This window comes from Salvelinus sp. IW2-2015, linkage group LG13 (assembly GCF_002910315.2).
Source record: "Salvelinus sp. IW2-2015 linkage group LG13, ASM291031v2, whole genome shotgun sequence".
NCBI lineage: Eukaryota > Metazoa > Chordata > Actinopteri > Salmoniformes > Salmonidae > Salvelinus > Salvelinus sp. IW2-2015.
Genome location: NC_036853.1, coordinates 31,546,869 through 31,573,050, shown reverse-complemented (window position 1 = coordinate 31,573,050; position 26,182 = coordinate 31,546,869). Strand labels below are relative to the sequence as shown.

At 40.0% G+C, this 26,182-nt stretch overlaps 1 protein-coding gene across 1 annotated transcript; it reads right to left on the bottom strand.

Annotated features, from left to right (window-relative positions):
* Positions 1-5,396: 5,396 nt before the first annotated feature.
* LOC111971193 (cytochrome P450 2J2) lies at positions 5,397-24,430 on the bottom strand. Its single transcript, XM_023997984.2, has 9 exons — positions 24,110-24,430; positions 23,751-23,943; positions 22,850-22,999; positions 16,391-16,551; positions 12,630-12,806; positions 12,027-12,168; positions 11,621-11,808; positions 11,153-11,294; positions 5,397-6,250 (listed from the first exon to the last, which is right to left on the bottom strand). The coding sequence occupies exons 1-9, from the start codon at positions 24,308-24,310 to the stop codon at positions 6,075-6,077; spliced, it is 1,530 nt and encodes a 509-aa protein (XP_023853752.1). The 5' UTR covers positions 24,311-24,430; the 3' UTR covers positions 5,397-6,074.
* Positions 24,431-26,182: the final 1,752 nt, after the last annotated feature.

The window sequence follows — 26,182 nt, the reverse complement described above, 5'->3', positions numbered from 1 at the left end:
CATGCTGGGAACACTCTAGGTTATTTTTCTGATAACCCATCAGGTTCCTCTACTCTGGGTTCCATACAAACGACAGGATTTGGCACGATMTTCCCTTCCAGCCAAATCGATTCCCAAAATGAAAAAGACCCCTTCACCGGTAGGCTAGGCCTCAGTCCAATGATAAAGAAACCAGAAATAATATCAGACTCAAGTTCCACATTATACAAAGGAACTTCCATGCAACCAATTTCAAAGTCTTGTACTAACACACTGTAACCAGCTGCTGAATTGTCAGACAAAGGCAAAACACCCTCCATAATGAAGGGCTGCCCCAGTGTCTCACAGTATCTTCGCAAAGGGTTTCAGACACCACTTCTGGGCAAAATGATTGGTCCAGTGTATCTAAAATGATCGTTCCATACACACCTGATCCAAAATCTTGTTTAGGAGATACACCAGTCCCAAATATAGACTTAATTGGCTGGAATGTTCCCACAAGCAGAAACAGCTTTTTCTCTCTCTCATTTTTCTGTTTCAGCTTAGGACACAGAGACAATGTGTTCTTTCTCACGGCAGTAATGACAAACTGGCAGATATGAACATGTATATTTGGGCACTGTAGAAAATAACTGAAACCTTGCAGTAGGATGTAACTTCTCTGGGTTGCTTTTTGCTTAGGGATAACTACTGGGTGCTTTGTTTGTTAAGGTATTTATTTGTCAACACAAACTTATTTGCGAGAACTGCAGCTTTCTCAAGAATGAGATCCTTGTGCTCACGAACGTAGGTAGCGACCCTTTCGTGAAGGCAATTCATGAACTGCTCGAGAAGCACGAGTGTCTTTACATCTTCAAGGTCTTTGGCCTCTTGAGAACCACACCACCGATCAAAAATATATGCCTGTTCCCTTGCAAACTCAACATGGCTGTGATTCTGTCTTTTTAAATTCACGGAACTGTTGTCTGCATGCCTCTGGGACCATCTTGTAAGCCCGAAGGATGGCAGCTTTAACGGTGTCATGATCTGAACTCTGGCCAAGAGAAAGCTGCGTACACTTTCAGGGCTTTTCCCACCAGAACACTTTCAAACTCTTGCGGCCATTTTAGGGATGTGGCAATCAACTCAAACAGAGTAAAATAGACATCCACCTCTTTTTTGTTGGAAGGCGCTACAAGCCGGCTGTTCCGACCAAGATCAAACTCTGTTGAGGGTGCTGAATGGATTCAGAGTGCTTCCAGATCTACTGTATCTCTTAATCGAAATGCATGCTCACGTTCTTGATCTTGTTGTTTGGCTAAATGTTCTTGGTTTTTGGCAGCATGTTCATGTCCATGTTCTGGTTTGGCTGCATGCTCATCTTGTCTTTCCCTGTGCTCTAATTTCTGTTACGCCAATCACTCCTCACGTTCTCTTTCCCTTCCCTTTCCTTGTGCTCTAATTTATGTTGCTCCAACTTTGCCTTTAGTTTGAACTCCCTCAGTTGCATGTCTACAGACTCACTCCACTACTTGTAGCACCCTTTTCAGCAGAATCGTCATCAGGATTTCCTCCTCCACCAAAGCAGTACCAATCAGCACTTTGACTACTGCTTTTGGATCGTCAGATGCCGCTTTGATGTCATAATGTATTGCAATGATGAGCAGATTTGCATCTATACATTTATCTAGCACCTCCATGTAGGGTTTTCCACAACTGCTTCCAACTTAAAGTCCATGGCTTTTCATTTTTTTTTATTAGCCTGTGTGTTTACGCAACTATCAAAATGATTCCACCAATCGTATAACCAGTGGTGGAAAAAGTACTCAATTTTCATACTTGAGTAAAAGTAAAGATACCTTAATAGAAAATGACCTAAATAAAAGTGAAATTCACCCAGTAAAATACTACATGAGTATAAGTCCAAAAGTATTTGGTTTTAAATATACTTAAGTATCAAAATTACATGTAATTGCTCAAAAGTAAAAGTATAAATCACTTCACCTTCCTTATATTAAGCCAACCAGACGGCACCATTCATTTATATATATTTTTACGGATAGCCAGGGGCACACTCCAACACTCAGACATAATTTACAAAAAAAGTATTTGTGTTTAGTGAGTCTGCCAGATCAGAGGCAGTAGGGATGACCAGGGATGTTCTCTTGATAACTGTGAATTGGGTAATTTTCCTGTCAAAATGTAACAAGTACTTTTGGGTGTCAGGGAAAATGTATGGAGTAAAAAGTACATGATTTTCTTTAGGAATGTAGTGAAGTAACAGTTGCCATAAATATAAATATAAATAGCAAAGTAAAGTACAGATACCCCAAAAAACTACATTAGTACTTTAAAGTATTTTTACTTAAGTACTTTATTCCACTGCATTTAACCCCTCAGGATGGATGTCAGTGACAGAAATTCTACCACAAAATTGTATTTTGAACACGCAAATATCTGGGCACTGCAGAACTTGAGTGTAGCAGATGAGCTCCCATTTTGTTACGTTCCCCAGCAAAAACATAAATACAACTGCAGCTCAAACAGAAGGGGGAGCAAACAGTCACTGACAAAAATGAAAACAAAACAGATGAGGTTTTAGGCGGGGTTCTGAAAGAAACTCATGGGGGTGTCCACCCGAAGTTGACTAGCAACAACAACTGGGACCTGAAAGACACCCATCATGAGTGCCTACTGAATTTTCCCAAGAAGAGGCATACAAAAGAAAAACCCACACCAGACTTAAAGACAGGAAGCAAACTAAAAAGTGGAGAAAAATGAGAACAAGGAAGCTCAGACAGGGATTGTTTTTTCTAATAGGGAATGCCAGCTAAAGATGTTAACCCTCCTGTCACGCCCTGACCTTAGAGAGCATTTTTATGTCTCTATTTTGGTTTGGTCAGGGTGTGATTTGGGGTGGGCATTCTATGTTCTTTACTTCTATGATTTTGTGTTTCTATGTTTTGGCCTGGTATGGTTCTCAATCAGGGACAGCTGTCTATCGTTGTCTCTGATTGGGAATCATACTTAGGCAGCCTTTTTCCCTTTTGTCATTGTGGGAAGTTGTCTTTGTTTGGGGTACTATAGCCCTTGTAAGCTTCACGGACGTTTTTGTTATTTCTTGTTTTGTTGGCGACATTTTACTAAATAAAAGAAAATGTACGCTTACCACGCTGCACCTTGGTCTCCTTTCGACGACGGCCGTGACACCTCCACATCTCTCAAGACAATTGGAGCACTGGGTCAGACGCTCTTAAATATCACCTGGGCCAGCACAGGTGAAACACCTTCTGACTAACAAGATGGACAAGCCAGAACAAGGTGTAACACATACTGACTAACGAGATGACACTAACGTCTAACCTTAAAATATATATGGAAAACCCAAAGCCTATAACAGGTTGCAGGGAGGTTCTGAAAAAGTTTTACTCTGGTTCCTTAAATGTTTTCCAGGGAGGTTTTATTAACGCTCTGAGAATGGAAATGATAATTTATTTGGAGGCTTCTTAATAACTTCCCTAAATTTGCAATATGCAATTTTTTGGGCAACTCAACCAAACGCCACCAGTTGGTGGCGCTGTTTTTCAGATTACATTTCATGAGTAATAGAGTAGTCCTTTCTATTCATTCAATTTCTACATTTACTGTTGTTGCAAGAAAATCTACTTTCACCAGGATTTTGATCAACTCTTTCCTCACCACTAAGTCCTTTATGTGTGTAGTCTGTGGTTTCCAGGATCTACAAAAAGCTGAGCAAGAATAAAGACCAAAAAGAGTCTTAGTCAGTTTATTTTCATCATATTTATAATTGTCCTTTCTTTTACATTTCCAGAATAAAGACATTTCACAAGTTACAGATAGCTCAGAAAACATATATGATGATCTCTAAAATAATAGCGTCATCCTTACTCAATTATTTTCAAATCCACTTTATGTTTACGGTTCAGGGATAGGCTTTTGAGTTGATAGGGTTGGGGAATTGATAATGTCAGTGTTTGAAATTATGATATTCACTCACAGCAACAGTGAGATCCACTGTGTTGCATTGTGACATTGAGAACAAACAGTTATTTATCCAAACTCATTCAAATAGATGAAGTGTGGTCTAACACAAATAAGGGACAGACAATTAGTAGTACGTTGTAAGTCTGAAATTCATTCAAGCTTGAAGGCAGCAGGGAGGAGAGCACAATTAGCCCACATTCATATTTCAGATGGACTTTTCTCTAACCTGCCTTCGATCCTGATTAGAGTATTTAAATGGCATTATGATATGACCTGTAGTTTTAGAACACCTACTGGCATTCTCTCAACCAGCTTCACCTAGAATGATTTTCCAACAGTCTTGAAGGAGTTCCCACATATGCTTAGCACTTGTTGGCTGCTTTTCCTTCACTCTGCAGCCCGACTCATCCCAAACCATCTCAATTTGGTTGAGGTTAGGGGATTATGGCGGCCAGGTCATCTGATGCATCACTCCATCACTTTCCTTCTTGGTAAAATAGCCCCTACACGGCCTGGAGGTGTGTTGGGACATTGTCCTGTTGAAAAACAAATGATAGTCCCACTAAGCCCAAACCAGATGGGATGGCGTATCACTGTAGAATGCTGTGGTAGCCATGCTGATTTAGTGTGCCTTGAATTCGAAATAAATCACAATGTCACCAGCAAAGCACCCCCACACCTTAACACCTCCTCCTCCATTATTTACGGTGGGAAATACACATGCGGAGATCATCCGTTCACCCACACCAAGTCTCACAAAAACACGTAGGTTGGAACCAAAAATCTCAAATTTGGACTCCAGACCAAAGGACACATTTCCACCAGTCTAATGACCATTGCTTGTGTTTCTTGGCCAAAGCAAGTCTCTTCTAATTGGTGTCCTTTAGTAGTGGTTTCTTTGCATCAATTCGACTATGAAGGCCTGATTCACACAGTCTCCTCTGAACAGTTGATGTTGAGATGTGTCTGTTACTGGCAATTTTTGAGGCTGGTAACTCTAATGAAATTATTCTCTGCAGCAGAGGTAATTCTGGGTCTTCCATTCCTATGGCGGTCCTCATGAGAGCCAGTTACATCATAGCGCTTGATGAATTTTGAGAAACTTTAAAAGTTCTTGACATTTTCTGTATTGACTGACCTTCGTGTCTTAAAGTAATGATGGACTGTCATTTGTCTTTGCTTATTTAAGCTGTTCTTGCCATAATATGGACTTGGTCTTTTACCAAATAGGGCTATCTTCTGTATACCAACCCTACCTTGTCACAACACAACTGATTGGTTCAAACGCATTAAGGAAAGAAATTCCACAAATTAACTTAAGGCACACCTGTTAATTGAAATGCATTCCAGGTGACTACCTCATGAAGCTGGTTGTGAGAATGCCAAGAGTGTGCAACGCTGTCATTAAGGCAAAGTGTGGCTATTTGAAGAATCTGAAATATTAAACAATATTTGTTTAACACTTGTTTGGTTACTACATGATTCCATATGTGTTATTTTATAGTTTTGATGTCTTCGCTATTATTCTACAATGTAGGAAATAGTAAAAATTAAGAAAAACACTTGAATGAGTAAGTGTTCTAAAACTTTTGACCGGTAGTGTATATTGCCTTGAAAGAAAATAAAAAGGTACAGAAGAAATCACAATCCACCAGACCATGGGTCAAATACATTCAGATATGTCATATACATGAAAGACATGTCGTATGTTTACATTGTAAATTAAGTAAATTATGTACATTTACATTGAAAATCCAAAACACTCCTACATTATCAATCAAATATTTCCTTCTTATTCAAGTTTAATCTAGGACTACAACATATGGTTTGAGATCTTGATATGTAGAGTATTAGTGGTATGTGTAGTGTCATTACGTGAGTGTGTTTTCGCCATCTGCAGCCTTTTCAGTTGTTTGGTGTTATGAAAGACTTAATTTCCTTTTAATTTGTGTCAATTTAAGACCTAAGCAACCAGGCGAAGGAAGTTCTAATCTATTACCTTAGTTGATCAATCAAGTACAAGGGAGGTGTGAAAACCTGCAGACACTTGGCCCTCCAAGAATGACGTTTTAAACCTCAGCAACATAATGAATGGGGCAGCTGTGRGAGACTCATCGAGGTGTTGCACACAGCTGGTAAGGCTTGGGACTGTGTGTAACCCCCATCTGAAAGTCCAGGCTGGGTTCCACCCCTGGGGGAGAGAAGAAGGTGAACCTCTGCAGCAGGGAGGTGAAGAACAGGAAGAGTTCCATCTTGGCCAGCTGCTCCCCAGGACACACCCTCTTACCTGGGGAGGGAACCAATCACAGTAAACCTTCTCTAACCGACACTGTAAAGCAGGGGCGTCAAACTCATTCCATGGAGGGCCCAGTGCCTGCAGGTTTTTTTTTTTTTTCCTTTCAACTAGACAACCAGGTGAGGAGAGTTCTTTATTTATTATGACCTTAATTCAGCAATCAAGTACAAGGGAGAAGCAAAAACCTGCAGACACTCGGCCCTCCATTGGAATGAATTTGGCACGTGCTGTAAAGTACAGAACAGTTACTTTGGATTGGGATACTAACACTAACGTACACTGTAAAACATTTCCTGTAAAATGTACAGTAACTTACTGACCGCAATTTATTTAGCAGTACAGCTACTGTAATCCATTTGACGGTACCAAAAATGTTACTGAAATCCAATTACCCATGCAGTGACATATTACACAGTGTTCTTAGCAAGTTTTTAATTTTGGTCACTTAGCTGGCACTCTTGTCTTTAGCAACTTACAGTCAGTGCATTCAACCAAGGTTGCAAATAAAAGGTTTGTGTAACCTAACTGAAAATGTTGTATTGTAGCTAAGGATACATTGTAGTAATTGTAATTACTACAATATATCTTATGATACGTATATATCTGACTATCTCTGGAGAGTGCCAATTCAATACTGAGATATTCAAGGTAACTTGATGCCAGAGCAATGAAAAACAGTRCAATACAGTAAAAGTGATTATCAATGTAAGAAAATTATTTCTACAGTATTTTACTGTAATTACAWGCGATTAGCACAAGCAGATTGGCTGAAGGCGTTTGCACATTAATGAATACTAGGTATCACTTGCACTTCTAGAGGCTTAAACAAAGGTCTCCAAACTGGCCATGATTACAGGGCAAAACAGACCAAATGGGTAAATATTCAACCATTAACAGGTTTAAGACCCGCTACCATCCGTTTCCTATATACATGTATATTTTAGGGAACTACTACCACATACAAGGCACTAAGACACAGTGCATTCGGAAACTATTCAGACCCCTTGACTTTTTCCACATTTTGTTACGTTACAGCCTTATTCTTCAATGGATTAAATAAATAAAAAATCCTTACCAATCTACATACAGTACTCAATAATGACAAAGTAAAAACAGTTGACATTTAAACAAATGTATTAAAAATAAAACACAGAAATACCTTATTTACATAAGTATTCAGACCCTTTGCAAAGAGACTTGAAATTGAGCTCAGGTGCATCCTGTTTCCATTGATCATCCTTGAGGTGTTTCTATAACTTGATTGGAGTCCACCTGGGGTAAATTCAATTGATCGGACCTGATTTGTAAAGGCACACACCTGTCTATATAAGGTCCCACAGTTGACAGTGCATGATAGATCAAAAACCAAGCCATGACGTCGAAGGAATTGTCCATAGAGCTCTGAGACAGAATTGTGTCAAGGCAGAGATCTGAAGAAGGGTACCAAAAATGTCTGCAGCATTGAAGGTCCCCAAGAACGCTCCCCATCCAACCTGATAGAGCTTGAGAGGATCTACAGAGAAGAATGGGAGAAACTCCCCAAATACAGGTGTGCCAAGCTTGTAGCATCATACCCAATAAGATTCGAGGCTGTAATTGCTGCCAAAGGTGCTTCAACAAAGTACTGAGTTAAAGGTCTGAATACTTATGTATATGTGATATCTGTTTTTCCCCCCAAAAAACAACAGTTTTTGCTTTGTCATAATGAGGTATTGTGTGTAGATTGATGTGGGAAAAAACGATTTAATCAATTTTAGAATAAGGCTGTAACCTAACAAAATGTGGAAGAAGTCAAGGGGTCTGAATACTTTCACAAACGGTATATTTATGAGCCAGCAATTCTGTCCCCTCCCACAATATTTCTCCACAATGCAATGTAATTTATAGTATGCTACAGTACATATRTAGCAAAACAGCACTCTATTRTTGAATTGTATTGAAAATAAAAATCAGCAGTTGCTAATAGTGAAGATTTMAATATACAGTATATCACAGCATACCAACTGATATTTGGTGTTTTGCATCACTTGCAAAGGCTTCTAAACTGACAGTGACGACAGGGCAAAACCGATCAAAAGGACATGGCTAGCCACTCAACCATTAAATGTTTGAGACTTGCTGCCACTGATCTGACCACTATATAAATGTGATTGTTAGGGAACCATCACCACATATCACTTAAATTGGTACAGCACTCTCACTAACGAGTGCAACAAATATCGTCTATTACAACACGCACCACAAAAATATGTTATTGAGTGGAAACAACAATAGCACACCCCCCCTAGTTTTCAAAAGGMTTTTGGCTTTGCAAAAATGCAGCATTGGTACTGTATTCCATTATTGTCAATAACTCACCAGCAAGTTACTGTAGAGCTCAAGAACAAGGTTTGCAGAATTACAAAAAATATATTTGGGGGTACAGCACTCACTCACGGTTGCAACAAATATAGCGTCTTACAAGGCGCCTTAAAATATGTTAATGAGCCAGAGATTCTTTCACCGCCCACAACATTTTCTGACAATTCACTAGAATTAATACTGTAAAACACATGTTCTGTATTTTACTGTGCATTCTACAGTGTTTTACTGTTGAAATTAAAGAATGATTTGCTGTAAAACAAATGTATGGTATTTTGTTGTGCATTCTACAGTAATCTACTGTATTCACTTTATACTGTTGGAGACTATTTGACTTGAGCCCATTTTAGTCTGTTTATAACTGTATATAACTGTTAGACTAGCAGTAGTAATTATGGTGCTATGAGTTAGATGGAATGATCTATGTGCATTGAATTTGGGCAGAGGGAAAGTACAAAGGGGTTCTGTCTCTGAGTGCAAGAATGATTCCATAAGGGTTTAAGAGGAGCCATGTGTCTTGGGTTAGAGCTTATAGATTATGAATTAATTTTTTAACACTGTCTTATATTTTCCCTGTTTTATATAATTATATACTCTTAGTATGAATATATATTGTTTTGATATATTCTTAAATTGTTTCTGCTTTTAGTTGTCAGCACGCCCATAGCAGAGAAGTCCCTTTCACACAGATAGGTAGTGCTGAACGGTAGCATGATTCATGACAGGCGAGAGCAGGATACTCTCCCATTATGCTGCACCAGAACTGTGGCAGTATCATTTCCGGGAAGTGCATGCTCAGTCCGCGATCAAGTGACAGCTCCACCAGCAKATCCTTTTCGTTRCTCGGCAACGTGACGCTTCCCATCTCCACTCGAAAGGGGCCCCGTGTCCAGTCGTCTAGTCTGCTGTTCTTCTCCGGGAAGTAGTTGCAAAACYTTCCCTGCAGCTTGACAAGATGCTGTTCAACTTTTTTTTCTTCAGTGTGTCGCGGTATGCTATGTTGATCAGATTCTGAATCTCRAAATCAGCATTGGGAAACATGTCAATCCTCCCATTAGAAACATGATTTGCCCAAATGGTAAGCTTCATCTTGAAGGCATCCACTTTGTCCCTCCGTTCAAATCGATTGTACCCCCTCCCTTSCATTGACRCATTGAGCAMAWTCAGATGATCAAACATAACCGSCAGGTAGGCAACATGGGCGAGCCATTCCTCACRATCGAAATGTTCGAAGYTCATAAAAGYGATCCAACASTKKACMCCTGGAAAGCCAGTGGACCTCTGCATGATAAAGCACCTGCTGGTGCTCGCTCCCCATATCCCTGCAGAAGGCYTGGAAACAMCTGCTTTTCCTGGAACTCTTTTTGATATATTTGACAGTTTCTTCTGAAACWCGTCAGTCTATTCTTGTTCTGAGAAATGAAGGCTATTCCATGCGAGAAATGGCCAAGAAACTGAAGATCTCGTACAACGCTGTGTACTACTCCCTTCACAGAACAGCGCAAACTGKCTCTAACCAGAATAGAAAGAGGAGTGGGAGGCCCCGGGGGACAACTGAGCAAGAGGACAGGTACATTAGAGTGAATAGTTTGAGAAAYAGACGCCTCACAAGTCCTCAACTGGCAGCTTCATTAAATAGTACCTGCAAAACACCAGTCAAGGTCAACAGTGAAGAGGCGACTCCGGGATGCCGTATCTCATACTGGCCAATAAAAAGAAAAGATTAAGATGGGCAAAAGAACTCAGACACTGGACAGAGGAACTCTGCCTAGAAGGCCAGCATCCTGGAGTCGCCTCTTCACTGTTGACGTTGAGACTGGTGTTCCAGCTACAATAGTMGTTTAAAACATTTACAATGTTTACACTGTATTTCTGATCATTTTGATGTTATTTTAATTKTCAAAAAWWWKSYTTTYYTTYMRAAAMMARGRMMWTTYYWARKKRMRMCAAAAWWTTKRRMSGKWRKKKWWKKWAAWYMWTWWTTKRAWWATGTTGGTAACCCGTTGTATAAAAGTGATAATGCCCTCGAACCCGGTGTTTAGAGGATACATTGGCACTGGTTGTCAGCCCTCGACTTTGTCTCTGGCCTACCACCCGTGCCAATATATCCTCCAAACACAGGCTTCTCAGGCATTATCACCTAAATAGGAGGGCCTAGTCGGAAGGTATAAATATAAGTGCTTGTGTGACCTGTATGGGTTTGCTATGCAGCTGCAACGCCCAGTGTGGTGATTAAATCTAATTTCAGTTTTTCTCTGGGTCCGTCTGGATTATTTTACCAGAAATTAGAACATAACAATACAGTATCATACCATTAATGTATACAGTAAGTAACTGATAAAATAAAAGTATAACAGTGTACTCTAACTATATAGGCAAGTCAATGATTCAACTTCAAGTCAATCAGTTAAACCGAGTCAAGTATTACTATGTAAGGAAGATGAGTTGTGCATGTACTATTTCCTATAGGGCAGCTTTATTTGGGACCAATTTGGGGTCAACTGATATGGAAGAAATGTAGTACAGTATTACCTAAAGAGAATGGAAGGAATGCATCTCTCTTCCTGAACTTGCCCTCCTGATCCAGGAAGTGTCCAGGGTTGAAGGTGTGAGGGGTCTCCCACTCTGACTCATCAAACAGGATCGACTGGAGGGTGCCTAACACAATGGTGTTCTGAGGGGAAAAAATAACAGACATTATCTCATCAACAAGTACACAATGTACACAATGTTATGGCATCAATGCTTTATGTGTAGTTGAAATAATAAGGAAAAAACCTTATACTTTCAAGTGTAGGTATGTCCCTATACGATAACTGACCAAACACATTTAATTATTCTTCTGAACGTACAAACAAAACATGGTGACAACATACTACACATTAATGTAGTTATAAGGAATACATCTTTATAAAGCGCTGAATCATTAGACGCGCCGTGAGATCACATAACTAAGTAGAACAAGTATATGATCTCTAGGCTTGAGATGAGATGACTGACCTTAGGGATGGTGTATCCTCCAACCTCAGTGTCTTTAGTGGCCATGCGGGATACGTTGAGCGGTATGATATTCCCCATCCTCTGTGTCTCATGGATGACTGCGTCTGTGTAGGGCATGYTGTCCCTGTCTTCCATGGASGGCTGCCGGGATGACCTAACAACTGCATCGATCTCTGCCTGCACCTTGGCTACAACAGGGATACAAAATATAAAGACACRACACAAAGAAAGTCTTCATGCAAACGAATTGTGAGTGTTTGTGTTTGTGTGTGTGTGTTTGTGTATGCGTGCCTCCATGTGAGAGAATGGCCTTTTCTTAATCAATCAAGATCAATCGCTTTGACAAACTGATTAAATGCTATAGGGGTCGAAACTTAGTCATTGTGATGGTGGTGGGAGCACTTACCTTGTATCTCCGGGTAGTTGATCATAAAGAGAAGGCCCCAATAGAGGGTAGTAGAGGTGGTCTCTGTCCCAGCCACAAATAGATCCAGGGTGCAGAAGGACAAGTTCTCCAAGTTAAACCCAGCCCTTGTGTCGTCTTCACACTGTGGAACAAAACACACCAAAACAACCTCAACGATATGCTAGATACTTTAAAAAAKATTTGACAATTTAACGAATTGACGATGCTGTAGCTAAATTACCAATGTGTCAAAAACTGTGATAAAAAAAGTGTACATGTGTTGCAATACAAATAATARCTCTGAATGCACATTCATTTGGATGGTAAGTGTGCCCTGCACCCACCACTTTAAAAAAAACGATTTGATTATGTAGAACCACTCCCTAATACTATTTTGTAGTGTAACTTTTCTCCAGTCCGACTTCATCATCATCATCATCAGTGTAGTGGAGGGTAAACATGTCCTGTACGTAAACCCCACTTGCCTACCTACTGCAGAAAAATACTACAGGGAGCATTACTATATTCACTACGAATGGCAATCAGTTTTTACTCAAATACTTTTTTTACCACTACATCACTGATAATCATTGTCATCGTCACCTTCTCTATCTCGTTGAGGAAGCAGTCGATGAAGTCTCTTGGTGACGAGGGGTCGTTGTCCTTCATGTGCTCCTGAATCCTGATGTTGATGAAGGAGATGACCTCCTTCCAGCCAGTGAAGATCCTTCTGTGAGGACCAGGAACCCGACGCATGACCCACGGCATCATGTTATACATCTGAGGACAGTTAGGGCAGGGACGGACTGGAACCAGAATTCGGCCARGGAATTTCAAACACAGCAGCCCCTTGAGGCCCCCATTTCTAGTAAAATAATGATAATACTGAGCAAAAATGATCATTTAGACCAGCCCACTGCAAAAAATATTTCCCGTAAAATGTACAGTAAGTTACTGACAGCAATTGGCCAGTAAGTTACTGTAATTCATTTTACAGTATAGCTACTGTAATCAATTTTACGGTACCAACACTTTCTGTAATCTAAATTACAGTACCAAGTATGTACCTGTAATCTAATTTACAGCACTGATTACAATTACAGCATATTACTGTAATTACCCAGTGACATATTACCTAGTGTTCTTTGCACGTTTTCATTTTTACATTTAGGTAATTTAGTGGGTGCTCTTATCCTTAACATCTTACAGTTGGTGCATTCAACAAAAGGTTGATAAAAAAACATATCAGTCACAGCAAGTATAGAGTTTCTTTAACTTACTGAAAATGTTGTACTTAAGGAAACTCTGATCTTCAAAATTATTGTAATTTCAACAAGATATCTTATGATATATATCTCACTATCTCTGGATAGTGCCAATACATTGCTGAGATATTCAAGGTAACTTGATGCCAACTTCCTGTACATTACTGTAATGTCAAGCAATGAAACAGTAAAATACTGTTAAAGTGACTATTTTACTGTAAAAACAATTATCTTACCTTGTTTTACTGTAATTACAAGGGGTTGGAAAAAGCATGTTGGCAGCTAGGCATTTGTATGTTAAAGCATTTTAATGAAAACTTGATGATTTATATTACTTGCGCTATCAGAGGCCTAAACAAAAACTTCCAACCTGGTCGTGATGACAGGGAAAAAACAAATGAAATGGACATGGTTACATTTTCATCCATTAAAGGTTTAAGGCCCATTGCCAATCTGATTAGTGATGGGTTGTTTGCAAACGAACAGCTCTTGCTGATTTTTGAACTCAAAACAACGTTTTTCTGCAGATAAGTTACAAAATAATTATAGAAAGAGGGTGACTCCTCACTGCTGAAACAATAAATAGTGGAGAGAGCGCCTCAATCTGGTCCACGCTGAATTTTTCAGTGCGTAAGTAAAAAATATGTGGGCAGGTAAAAATGTATTAAAACTCGCTTTTCACGATCTGACATAATTGTAGCCCACCTTTTGGGCTTTACATTGGGAACCAAATGAGCCGTCTTTTGCAATGAGCCGGCTCAAAGAAGTGATTAAGAGTGCCCATCACTAACTCTGATCTGTTCTCTACATACATTCAATTGTTAGGGAACTACTACCAGATACCACTTAAATTTGTACAGGACTCTCACTAACTGGTGCCACAAATATAGCCACTTAAGCCTTAAAATATGTTAATGAGCAAGCGATTCTTTCCCCTACAACAATATTTTTCCACAATGCACCATAATTTACAGAATGCTGCATTAAATATACAGCAAAACAGCAATACAGTACTTTATTGTTGAATTATATTGCTATTAAATTGCTATTAGCGATTATGTAATTATATATTACAGCATACCAACTGATATTTGGTGTTTTATATCACTTGCACTTAACAAAGGCTTCTAAAATGACATTAACTACAGGGCAAAATAGATCAAAAGGTAGCCACTCAACCATTAAAAAAGTTGTACTTATCAACAAATAAATCATATATCATGCATTATTAAGGTGTCTAATATGATTCATAGAAGTTTCATATGATTTCTCAAAATAGTCACAAGACCACAACCATAAATTGCCTAGATGTACTTTTACAGATGAATTTGGCACCAGAAGTATGTAATTTTAATTAAAAAATGTTAACCTTTATTTAACTAGGCAAGTCTCAATTTCCGCCTGAATGACGTGCCCAAAGTAAACTGCCTGTTGCTCAGGCCCTGAAGCCAGGATGTGCATATAATTGGTACCATTGGAAAGAAAACACTGAAGTTTGTAGAAATGTTTAAATAATGTAGGAGAATTTAACACAATAGATATGCTAGGAGAAAATCCAAAGAAAATCCAACCGGAATTTAAGAGCCCATGCTCTTACAATGGAATTTATAGGGGCATACTGAATTCTAGCACCCAGGATGCAATTCCTATGGCTTCCACAGGGTTTCAGCAGTCTATGTTCAACGTTTCAGGCTTGTAACTTTCAAAACGAATAAGAAATATCAGTTTTAGTACAGGGACACAGTCTTGGAAATTTGTGTATGCGTGCACGATGAAGACAGATCGCACCTGCTAAAATCGGTTTCCTATTGAACATACTTCTTTCTGTAAGAAATATTATAGCTTGATTACATTTTAGGGTATCTGAGGAGTAAATAGAAATGTATTTTGACTTGTTGAAACAAAGTTTAGGGGTAGATTTTCAGATTCCTTTCTCTGCATGTTGAACGAGTGGTTAATCAAATCGATGGCGCCAACTCAACTGACTTTTCGGGATATAAAGAAGGATTTTATCTAACAAAACGACACTACATGTTATAGCTGGGACCCTTTGGATGACAAATCAGAAGAAGATTTTCAAAAGTAAGTAAATATTTAAATCGCTATTTGTGAATTTATGAAACCTGTGCCGGTGGAAAAATATTTTGATGTGGGGCGCCGTCCTCAAACAATCGCATGGCATGCTTTTGCTGTAATGGCTACTGTAAATTGGACAGTGCAGTTAGTTTAACAAGAAATTAAGCTTTCAACCAATATAAGACACTTGTATGTACCTAAATGTTAAATATCCATAATTTGTATGATTATTTATTTGCTATTGTGCGCCCTCCAGTTTCAGTGGAAGTTGTCCTTCTAGCAGGACGCCTTACAAATTCTTATTTTCAATGACGGCCTAGGAACAGTGGGTTAACTGCCTTGTTCAGGGGCAGAATGACAGATTTTTACCTTGTCAGCTCAGGGATTCAATATTGCAACCTTTCGGTTGCTAGTCCAACGCTCCACTAGGCTACTATTTTCTTTGTAAATATAATTAAAGGGTATAGTTTATATTATGTGCCTTCAATTTGAATACATTGAATCTATGAAGCTCGTGATATGTGAAATTATCTGAGCAGTCACATTTATGACCAACAGAACAAACACAGTGGCTCTAATTTATATATATTCAATCATCGCAGATTATAATTTTTTTTCATTAGATTGAAGTTGAGTTGGGCTATGGATATTTTTTATCAATATGATCTAACAGATGATTTCACTATTATCCATTAGCCTTTACATGCACTACATGACCAAAAGTTAATATACATTTTTTTCATGGTTCTAGGTTGATTTAGATAGGGGTTTTGGGGCAAAAAGAGCTACGGCCAGTATGTTTCTGACAAAGTTAGGTTCAATGGAAAACTTCAGTCCAGTCCAGTCAGATTTCCTGATCATTCTTGAATTGATGGATGGCCATAATACTTACATTTAAAAAAAATCTATTAGTGAATTTAATATTATTTTCTCCTCTAGGGTAGACAGTTGTAGTCAACAAGTCAAAGTAACCAACCACATAAGGTTGAAGCAGTCTACAAATAGAATGAGGGAGAGACTTACCCCGGCCCAAAAGCCTCCTTCCAGGTAAATAATCTCGTTCATTGTTTTCAGGAGGGTTTGGAATTGGTCATTGCTGTATTCAAAGCGGTCACCAAACACAAGACAGCAGATCACATTGGAAACAGCATTGTTCATCAGTATCTGCGGGCTGAAGGGTTTTCCTGCATGGGACAAAAGCAACCTTATTCCCCACAAAAGCAATATGGCTTACATCAAAAATCAAATGTCACCATATGTGGCCAATCCTCAAAAATGGCATTCGTTTCTGAGATACCCCTACCAGAGGTATAACAAAGCACAACCATGTTTTTTTCCCTCTAAGGTCTCCAATATATGAAATTGATGGTTGTATACATAAGCTCATGTGGCCCAATATTGCAAGCTCTGATTTTGCAAAAATGTTGAATACAAGTAGTCAATTGTCTGCCCTACATATACAAACAAACAGCATTAGGATATCTTAAAGGATTTTGGAAATATAGACCTGTAAACACACAGATACAATAGGAGCAAATATTAACTATGAATACAAATGTAACTTTCTGATAGCTGTTCAATAGACAACTTCCAGGTCAAATTTGCTCTCATTCAGTGCTGCATGGTCCTGCCTGACAAAAATGCATACAGTTACATTTTTTTGATGTTGTGGCTATTGCAATCAGCTCTAAGGCAAGTGGGCCCAGACACTGAACACTCATTTATTTCAATCAAACGTTCCTACGTGGACTTTATACATTATGTTTGCCCCAMCCCTCCAAATCCAATATGGTGTCCAATATCCAATATGGCTGCGACATCACCATTAACTTGTGGTTCAATTACCTCTGTACATGTTTTAAATTAGAGATATTTTTCAGATTTGTGTACCATACTTATGACCTGTACTCAAGACAATTTTTTTGAACTTCAACTACATTACATGACCGAAAGTATGTGCCCGTCGAACGTCTCATTCCAAAAATAATGGGCATTAGTATGGAGTTGGTCTTCCCTTTGGTGCTCTAACTGCCTTCACTCTTCTGGGAAGGCTTTCCACTAGCTGTTGGAACATTGCTGCAGGAAATTTCTTCCATTCAGCCACAAGAGCATTAATGAGGTCGGGCACTGATGTTGGGCGATTAGGCCTGGCTTGCAGTCGGCATCTCAATTCAGCCCAAAGGTGTTCGATGGGGTTGAGGTCAGGGCTCTGTGCAGGCCAGTCAAGTTCTTCCACATCGATCTCAACAAACCATTTCTGTATGGAACTCACTTTGTGCACGGGGCATTGTCAAGCTGACAGGAAAGGGCCTTCCCCAAACTGTTGCCACAAAGTTGGGAGCACAGAATCATCTAGAATGTCATTGTATGCTGTAGCGTTAAGATTTCCCTTTAGTGGAAYCATGAAAAACAGTCCCAGACCATTATTCCTCCTCAAACCAAACTTTATAGTGCTACACGCTTCAAGACACTCGGAGGTCCCATTCTGTGAGCTTGTGTAGCCTACCACTTCGCAGCTGAGCCGTTGTTGCTCCTAGATGTTTTGACTTCACAATAACAACACTCACAGTTGACCGGGGCAGCTCTAGCAGGGCCGAAATTTGGCCACAGAACTACAACAACGATTGGCTACTTTGTCTCCTCACTATTTAAGAACACACTCATGTCCTTGTTGATATGCTGTAAGTGTGTGAATGAGATTAAAACATGAACACACATTGAAAAACTAGTTGGCTTCGCATATTCAAACACAACAGAGGCCTGGCAGTGCCACTCATAGTCCTATATATACACCAAGAGCCTTATGAAACCATTTTAAAGACAGAATAACACAATCAAAATGTGCAAGGGCTACATAAATGCAGGCTAAGGGATTTGAAAGTAATCATGTTGGCCATGTTGGATTAAGAATACAATTAATAACTTCTTATGGATAGGGGGCAGCATTTTCACGTTTGGATGAAAAGCGTGCCCAGAGTAAACTGCCTCCTACTCAGTCCCAGATGCTAATATATGCATATCATTAGTAGTATTGGATAGAAAACACTCTGAAGTTTCAAAAACTGTTTGAACCATGTCTGTGACTATAACAGAACTTATTTGGCAGACGAAACCCGAGGACAAATCATTCAGATTTTTTTATTTTTTAGGTCACTCTCTTTTCAATGGGTTTTCATTGAGAATCCAGATTTCTATGGGACCTTCTTGCAGTTCCTATCGCTTCCACTGGATGTCAACAGTCTTTAGAAATTGGTTGAGGTTTTCCTTTGAGAAAAAGAAGAGTAGCCATGTTCAGAATTAGGCTCGAGTGAAGTGTACTGTTTGTTAGAGGCGCGTGACCAGAAAGCATGCCTCACATTGTTTTCCTCCGGTATTGAACATAGATCATCCCGTCTTCAATTTGATCGATTATTTACGTAAAAAAATACCTAAAGTTGTATTACAAAAGTAGTTTGAAATGTTTGACAAAGCTTGCAGGTAGCTTTTGAAGATATTTTGTAGTCACGTTGTGCAAGTTGGAACCGGTGTTTTTCTGGATCAAACGCGCCAAATAAATGGACATTTTGGATATATATCGACGGAATTAATCCAACAAAAGGACCATTTGTGATGTTTATGGGACATATTGGAGTGCCAACAGAAGAAGCTCGTCAAAGGTAAGGCATGAATTATATCTTTATTTCTGCGTTTTGTGTCGCGCCGGGAGGGTTGAAATATGATGGTCTGTGATTGTTTGCTGGGGTGCTATCCTCAGATAATAGCATTGTTTGCTTTCGCTGTAAAGCATTTTTGAAATCTGACACGTTGGCTGGATTCACAACAAGTGTAGCTTTATTTGGTATATTGAATGTGTGATTTCATGAAATGCACATTTTTATAGTAATTTATTTGAATTTGGCGCTCTGCATTTTCACTGGATGTTGGCCAGGTGACACGCTACCGTCCGACATATCCCAGAGATTAAAAGAGATCTTAAAACAAACCTTTTTAGCTTTGCTCTTCCTTAGGGTGCTGATTATTTCTGTTTTTATTGCTATTTTGTTTTGCTTCTTATGTTTGTGTAGTAAATATTTCATTTTTTTCATGTTAGTTTTTTTCCTGTGAAGCAAATTGTCTTGCATTTCATATTTGAAATGTGCTGAATAAATAAAGCTTAATTTGATTAGGGGGTTAAGCTAGAGATATCTGGATTTTGTTTTTGCATTGAATCCATCTAAATCCACCGCCTCTGCCTATGTCGCACTTCCGTATCTGCGGTGAAAGTTGACAGAGCAAACAAGAGAAACAAACAACTTTTTAATTATGATATCTTAAAGCATTTTGGATATATAGACCTGTAAACACACCAATACAGTAGGCGGAACTATCAAACTATGACTAAACTTCACTTTTTGGTAGCTGTTCAATAGACAACTTTTAGTTTGCTCTCTCAAGTTGCTCTCGTTCAGTGATGTATGGTCCTGCCTCACAAAAATGCATACAGTTACAGATGTTTTGATGTTGTGGCTATTGTATTTGGYTCTAAAGAAAACAGTGAAATTGCATTCCTGAAAGGATTTTGTCTTTAGCCCCTAGTCTTGCAATAAAGTCAAAGGGGCAAACACAAATTATAATTATATTTTGCYTTAAGTCCAATATGGTGTCCAAAATCAAATATGGCTGCCATAATAACATTTGAGAGGTTAAAACACCTGCAAATATGAATTTTGTAAATGAGGCATTTTTACAAACCTATATTGACTTTTAGTATGAATTAAATGGCCACAGTTTCTGCCCACCTCAGGTTCTCTGRCAGGCTATTCCAGAGGCAGGGGGCATAGTAACTAAAAGCTGCCTCTCCATGCCTCTTGGTCCTAGGCTTTGGGATAGTTAAAAGGCCAGTGCTAGAAAACCTGAGAGACCTGCTGGGTACATAACTTAAAAGCATGTCTGACATGTATTGGGGTGCACAATCATGGATTGATTTAAAAACCAATAAAAGAACATTGAAATGAATTCTAAACCTCATAGGTAGTCAGTGCAGAGACCTTAAAACCGGTGTAATGTGTGCTCTCGTTTTGACCTTAGTCAGTACCTGTGCTGCAGCATTCTGTTTGTTTTGCAGTTGACCAATGGCAGGAGAGAATTACAGTAGATTCTCTCTCTGTGGTTGGTTCCAACAATAAGTACCTTGGTAAATAATAAGTACCTTGAAAATCAATGCTGTGCTTTCTGATCACGCTGCCAAGAGGTAACATATATAAACGGAACAGTACCGGACCCAAAATCTAACTTTGTGGAACCCCACATGTGATATGTACTTTGTCTGTTATGTTCACCAAGGATGACAACTCTCAACCGGTTAAACAGGTCCTAAACTAATTTAGAACTGAACCGGAGAGGCCAGCCCACCTCTCCAGTCTGTTCAGAATGACATCATGGTCAACAGAGTTGAAGACAGCACTTAAATCCAAGAGTACAAGGATAGAGAGCCGTTTGGYATCTGTGTTGGCTCCAAGATAATTTTTCACTTTAACTAAGGCTGTCTCTGTGCTGTGGTAGGCCCGAAAACCAGATTGGAATTTTTCARAAATACAGTTGGTACTTAAATTATTTAGCCATTTGAAAACCAATTTCTAGAATTTTGCTTCAAAATGGAAGGTTGGCAATTTGCAGAAAATTGCTAAGAACTGAATAATCCAGATTACTTTTCTTCAGAAGGGGTTTCACCATAGCAGTTGGGGAAAGTGCCTGTGAACAGGGAGTGATTAACAATAGCTTGCACTTCTTCAGGTATGCAATTAAAAACTGGTTTGAAGRAGGTGGTGGGGATAGGATCAAGAAGGCAGGTAGAAGGCTTAAATTGTGATATCACTTTCCTGGGAATGTCTGTGTCAACCAGGGACAATAAATCCATATTGCCTTTGCGTGGTAGGCTAGGGCACATCAACTTCTTATCAGGTCTTGCTTCACTGATACCCAGCCTAATGTTTGTTATCTTATCTTTGAAATATGCCGTAAACTCATCACATTTAGATGTGGAGGAAAGTTCACATACGTTTGCGGGGGTAGGATTTATCAGGCCATCAATGCTCGAAAAGAGCACTCTCGAATTATTCTGATTATTAGTGATCAAGTTAGAAAAATGAGGTCATCTGGCATTTCTAATTGCCTTGTTATATATGCCAAGTTGCTCTCTTAGAATATCATAATGGACCTGCAACTTCTGCTCTGCCTTTCTGCAATATCTCTTTAATTCATACATTTCCTCACTAATCCAAGGGGCTCTCCGTTTGGATCTGGTCTTTATCAACTTTACTGGAGCTATTAATTTGCTATTAAAGTCAGCTAAATCATGACAAGAGGAAGGAAGAATAGGTGATGGAGCATTGTTCATATACTCAATAAAATCTGTAGCAACTTCAGAGGTAAGATAACGTTATCAAATAATGCATTCAAGATTATCCTCTACTATGGGCAAAAGGTAGTAAAAAATACAAGGTGATGATCAGATGAAGCAACATCAACAGTAGAGGATATGTCAATTGGAAGGCCCTTGGTAATAACAGGGTCCAGAGAATGGTCCCGTAATGGGTGGGCCCTGTAACATGTTGGATAAAGTCCATAGAGCTCAAAAGATGAATACATTCAATGGCCTTGGAGTGAATATTAAAWATCACACAATGATTTTTATCATAGTTCTCAAGGACAATAGTTCAATTGGCCCAGCGTTGTCCGGGTTAGGGGAGTCCAACTGACTCCGGTCATCAGTTGGACGGTGTTTCCTCTGACACATTGGTGCAGCTGGCTTCTGGGTTAAGCGAGCAGTGTGTCAAGAAGCAGTGCGGCTTGGCAGGTAATGTTTCAGAGGACGCATGGCTCTCAACCATCGCCTCTCCCGAGTCCATTGGAGAGTTGCAGCGTTGAGACAAGATCATAACTTCCAATTGGATATCACAAAATTGGGGAGAAAAAGGGGGTAAAATGTTKAAATAATAAATACAAATAAATAATACTAATATTAGTGTATAGCCCAAACTGTTCGGACACTGGCAGATCGGCTGTACCGACTTCAGACGAGTCCCAAGACGCTTGTGCGGTAAGACCATCKTGTTCATGAGTGTCTCACATTTCCTTAGAGATGTTTTCGTGAGAAGACCGATTTTCGGGACATCTCATGGTCTGACAAACACCACTCTGGCTCTGCAACCTTTCACTGCAGATGAAACCTTTCTCTACACTGAACTTCAGTCTGCAAAACATCTCTGTAAGCACCGCAGCTTTGTTGTATTTTTTGCTTGGTGCTTGGACTTTTCACCGTGAAAATCGAAACAGTTATCGCTATATGTCTGTTGCATCCAAAACAGAGGCAACACATGTGTAAACTTAACAACAATGTCAGTGCGGTGTCTTCCCAAATCTGTTTTTGACAAGTATATGAATTTCCTTGCAGGGACAATAGAGTTTGAATTGAACTATAACCATATCAAGTTTCCACTGTACCTTGTTCACTCTGAATGGCTTCATTCAAACACTGCGCTTCAAACTGGATGGATGGTTCCAGACTCTTCTTGCCCAGTCCAAAGTTCCTCAGCGTAGAGAGAGCAAACCTCCTCTGTTGCTTCCATGGATACCCGTTCGACATAATCACACCTAAGTGTAAGAACAGTTTTCAGTGAAGAAGCCTTAACTTGTACCGTACACTCAAAGATGTAAGTAAGCCTTGAAAAGTAGCCTTTTCGGAGTCAGAACAGCCAATAAGGGCAGGAGCATCTCCTGTTTCTCAAGCGTCAGGCAGCTTGATGTAAAAATTCACACCCTAGACAGGATTCTAGCCTGTCAGAGCGTTACCCCCTATCCATCTCCTTAATACTAATGGCCAAGCAAAGAGGCATGAGGTCCCATTTTTTKGAGTCTTTGGTAGGACTTGAACGGGGATCGAACCCCCAACCTTTCCATTTTTAAGGATTGACACTAATACAGTCAAAGTGTACAAATATGTAATATTTCTACAATATTTAATTATCATTATGATCCATAATCAATTATCAGTTAATAACTGTAAGATGATGACAATGTACTGAAGGCCAAGGGTCAGGTCATGGAAGAGGACGATAATTGAGAGAAGTGGCAAAGACACAGGACAGCAGGCAGGCTCAGAGTCAGGACAGGCAAGGGTCAAAACCAGGAGAAMAAGAGAGACTGGGGAAAGGCAGGCGCTGAGACAAAACACTAGTTGACTTGAACAAACAAGACAAACTAGCACAGACAGACAGAAAACACAGGTATAAATACCCAGGGGATAAGTGGGGAAGATGGGCGACACCTGGAGTGGGGTGGAGACAAGCACAAGGACAGGTGAAACAAATCAGGGTGTGACAAGTATAAAGCATGTGAGCGTTACCTTTACTTCCCATTGCTTGACTTCCAAAATATATATCTTCAAATAAGGGAATGGAGGGACGATCTACAAAACTGTCGCCATTGTGGACCAAGGCCTCTTTCACCATCTCGTATCCRCTCAGAATAACCCACTTTGGCCCTTGGTTTGCCGAAGGAATTCGAAGGCTGAAAATCTTTCCATATTTTTTTTCACACTACAAGAAGAACAAAAACAAACAAAGTTTGTCATCAAAAGAGTGCTAAGCAGCATTAAGTTAGCCTGGTGCCATATCTGATTGTGCTCTCGCCAACTCCATTGACAAGGAGTTGGAATGATAGCACAAACAGAATGATACTCAGGCTAGCGTTTAGTAAACCCACCTCTTCAAACTGAAGATGTATCTTAGCAGGATCAAATTGAAACATGTTGCCAACGAAAGGCCATGACCAAGGTCCAGGAGGAAAATTCTTTGGAGTTTTGTTTTTCAGGAGGTCGGCAAGTACCAAGAAAACACAGAGGAAAATCAAAAAAGTCTTTATGTCCAACCATTCCAAAACAAAAGAATGAAGTAATTTGCTCATCTCACTACAAGTGGAACTGATCAAAAAAGCACACAGAAACTAAACATAGGAATGAAGTGCCAGTGGTTTCTCTGTAACCTGCTCCCTATCTCTCTGCTTCCAAAGTAATGTCATAATAACCACTGTTGTGTGTGTTCATACTTGGGACTGGGTGTGTGCTATTACCATAACAACTCAGAGTTCATGCACTTCCCCTTTGTACAGAGTTTTTTTTTCTCGCCTCAGAAAATCATGGTTACACAATGACTACACAGAATTTCTCCTATAGATGTAGATTTCAGCTTTATTGCTTTACTCCTTAGCAATATTACTTTACCTTTACTTTAACTATTTTGAGTAAGGTTATTATTACTTTTCCTTTATATTACTTATTTTTCTTGCATGTGTGTTTGTGAAATCCAGCCTGAGCAGTTTTATTCCAACAGAGAATATTACTGTGGTAACATACTGCTCTCTAGTGGTGGTAAAGTATAATCCCTGTTATAAACTCTGCAAAAAAAGAAACGTCCTCTCACTGTCAACTGCGTTTATTTTCTGCAAACTTAACATGTGTAAATATTTGTATGAACATAAGATTAAACAACTGAGACATAAACTGAACAAGTTCCACAGACAAGTGACTAACAGAAATGGAATACTGTGTCCCTGAACAAAGGGGGAGGTCAAAATCAAAAGTAACAGTCAGTACTTGGTGTGGCCACCTGCTGCATTAAGTCCTGCAGTGCATCTCCTCCTCATGGACTGCACCAGATTTGCCAGTTCTTGCTGTGAGATGTTACCCCACTCTTACACCAAGGCACCTGCAAGTTCCCGGACATTTCTGGGGGGAATGGCCCTAGCCCTCACCCTCCGATGCAACAGGTCCCAGATGTGTTCAATGGGATTGAGATCCGGGCTCTTCGCTGGCCATGGCAGAACACTGACATTCCTGTCTTTCAGGAAATCACGCACAGAACGAGCAGTATGGCGGGTGGCATTGTCATGCTGGAGGGTCATGTCAGGATGAGCCTGCAGGAAGGGTACCACATGAGGGAAGAGGATGTCTTCCCTGTAACGCACAGCATTGAGATTGCCTGCAATGAGAACAAGCTCGGTCCGATGATGCTGTGACACACCGCCCCAGACCATGACGGACCCTCCACCTCCAAATCGATCCYGCTCCAGAGTACAGGCCTCGGTGTAACGCTCATTCCTTTCACGATTAACGCGTATCCGACCATCACCCCTGGTGAGACAAAACCGCGACTCGTCAGTGAAGAGCACTTTTTGCCAGTCCTGTCTGGTCCAGCGGCGGTGGGATTGTGCCCATAGGCAACGTTGTTGCCGGTGATGTCTGGTGAGGACCTGCCTTACAACAGGCCTACAAGCCCTCAGTCCAGCCTCTCTCAKCCTATTGCGGACAGTCTGAGCACTCATGGAGGGATTGTGCATTCCTGGTGTAACTCGGGCAGTTGTTCTTGCCGTCCTGTACCTGTCCCACAGATGTGATGTTCGGATGTACCGATCCTGTGCAGGTGTTGTTACACGTGGTCTGCCACCGCTTTTTCAGTTCTGACCACAAATTTTCTATGGGATTGAGGTCAGGGCTTTGTGATGGCCACTCCAATACCTTGACTTTGTTGTCCTTAAGCCATTTTGGAAGTATGTTTGGGGTCATTGTCCATTTGGAAGACCCATTTGCGACCAAGCTTTAAATTCCTGACTGTTTTCTTGAGATGTTTCAATATATCCACATAATTTTCCACCCTCATGATGCCATCTATTTTGTGAAGTGCACCAGTCCCTCCTGCAGCAAAGCACCCCCACAACATGATGCTGCCACCCCCGTGCTTCACGGTTGGGATGGTGTTCTTCGGCTTGCAAGCCTCCCCC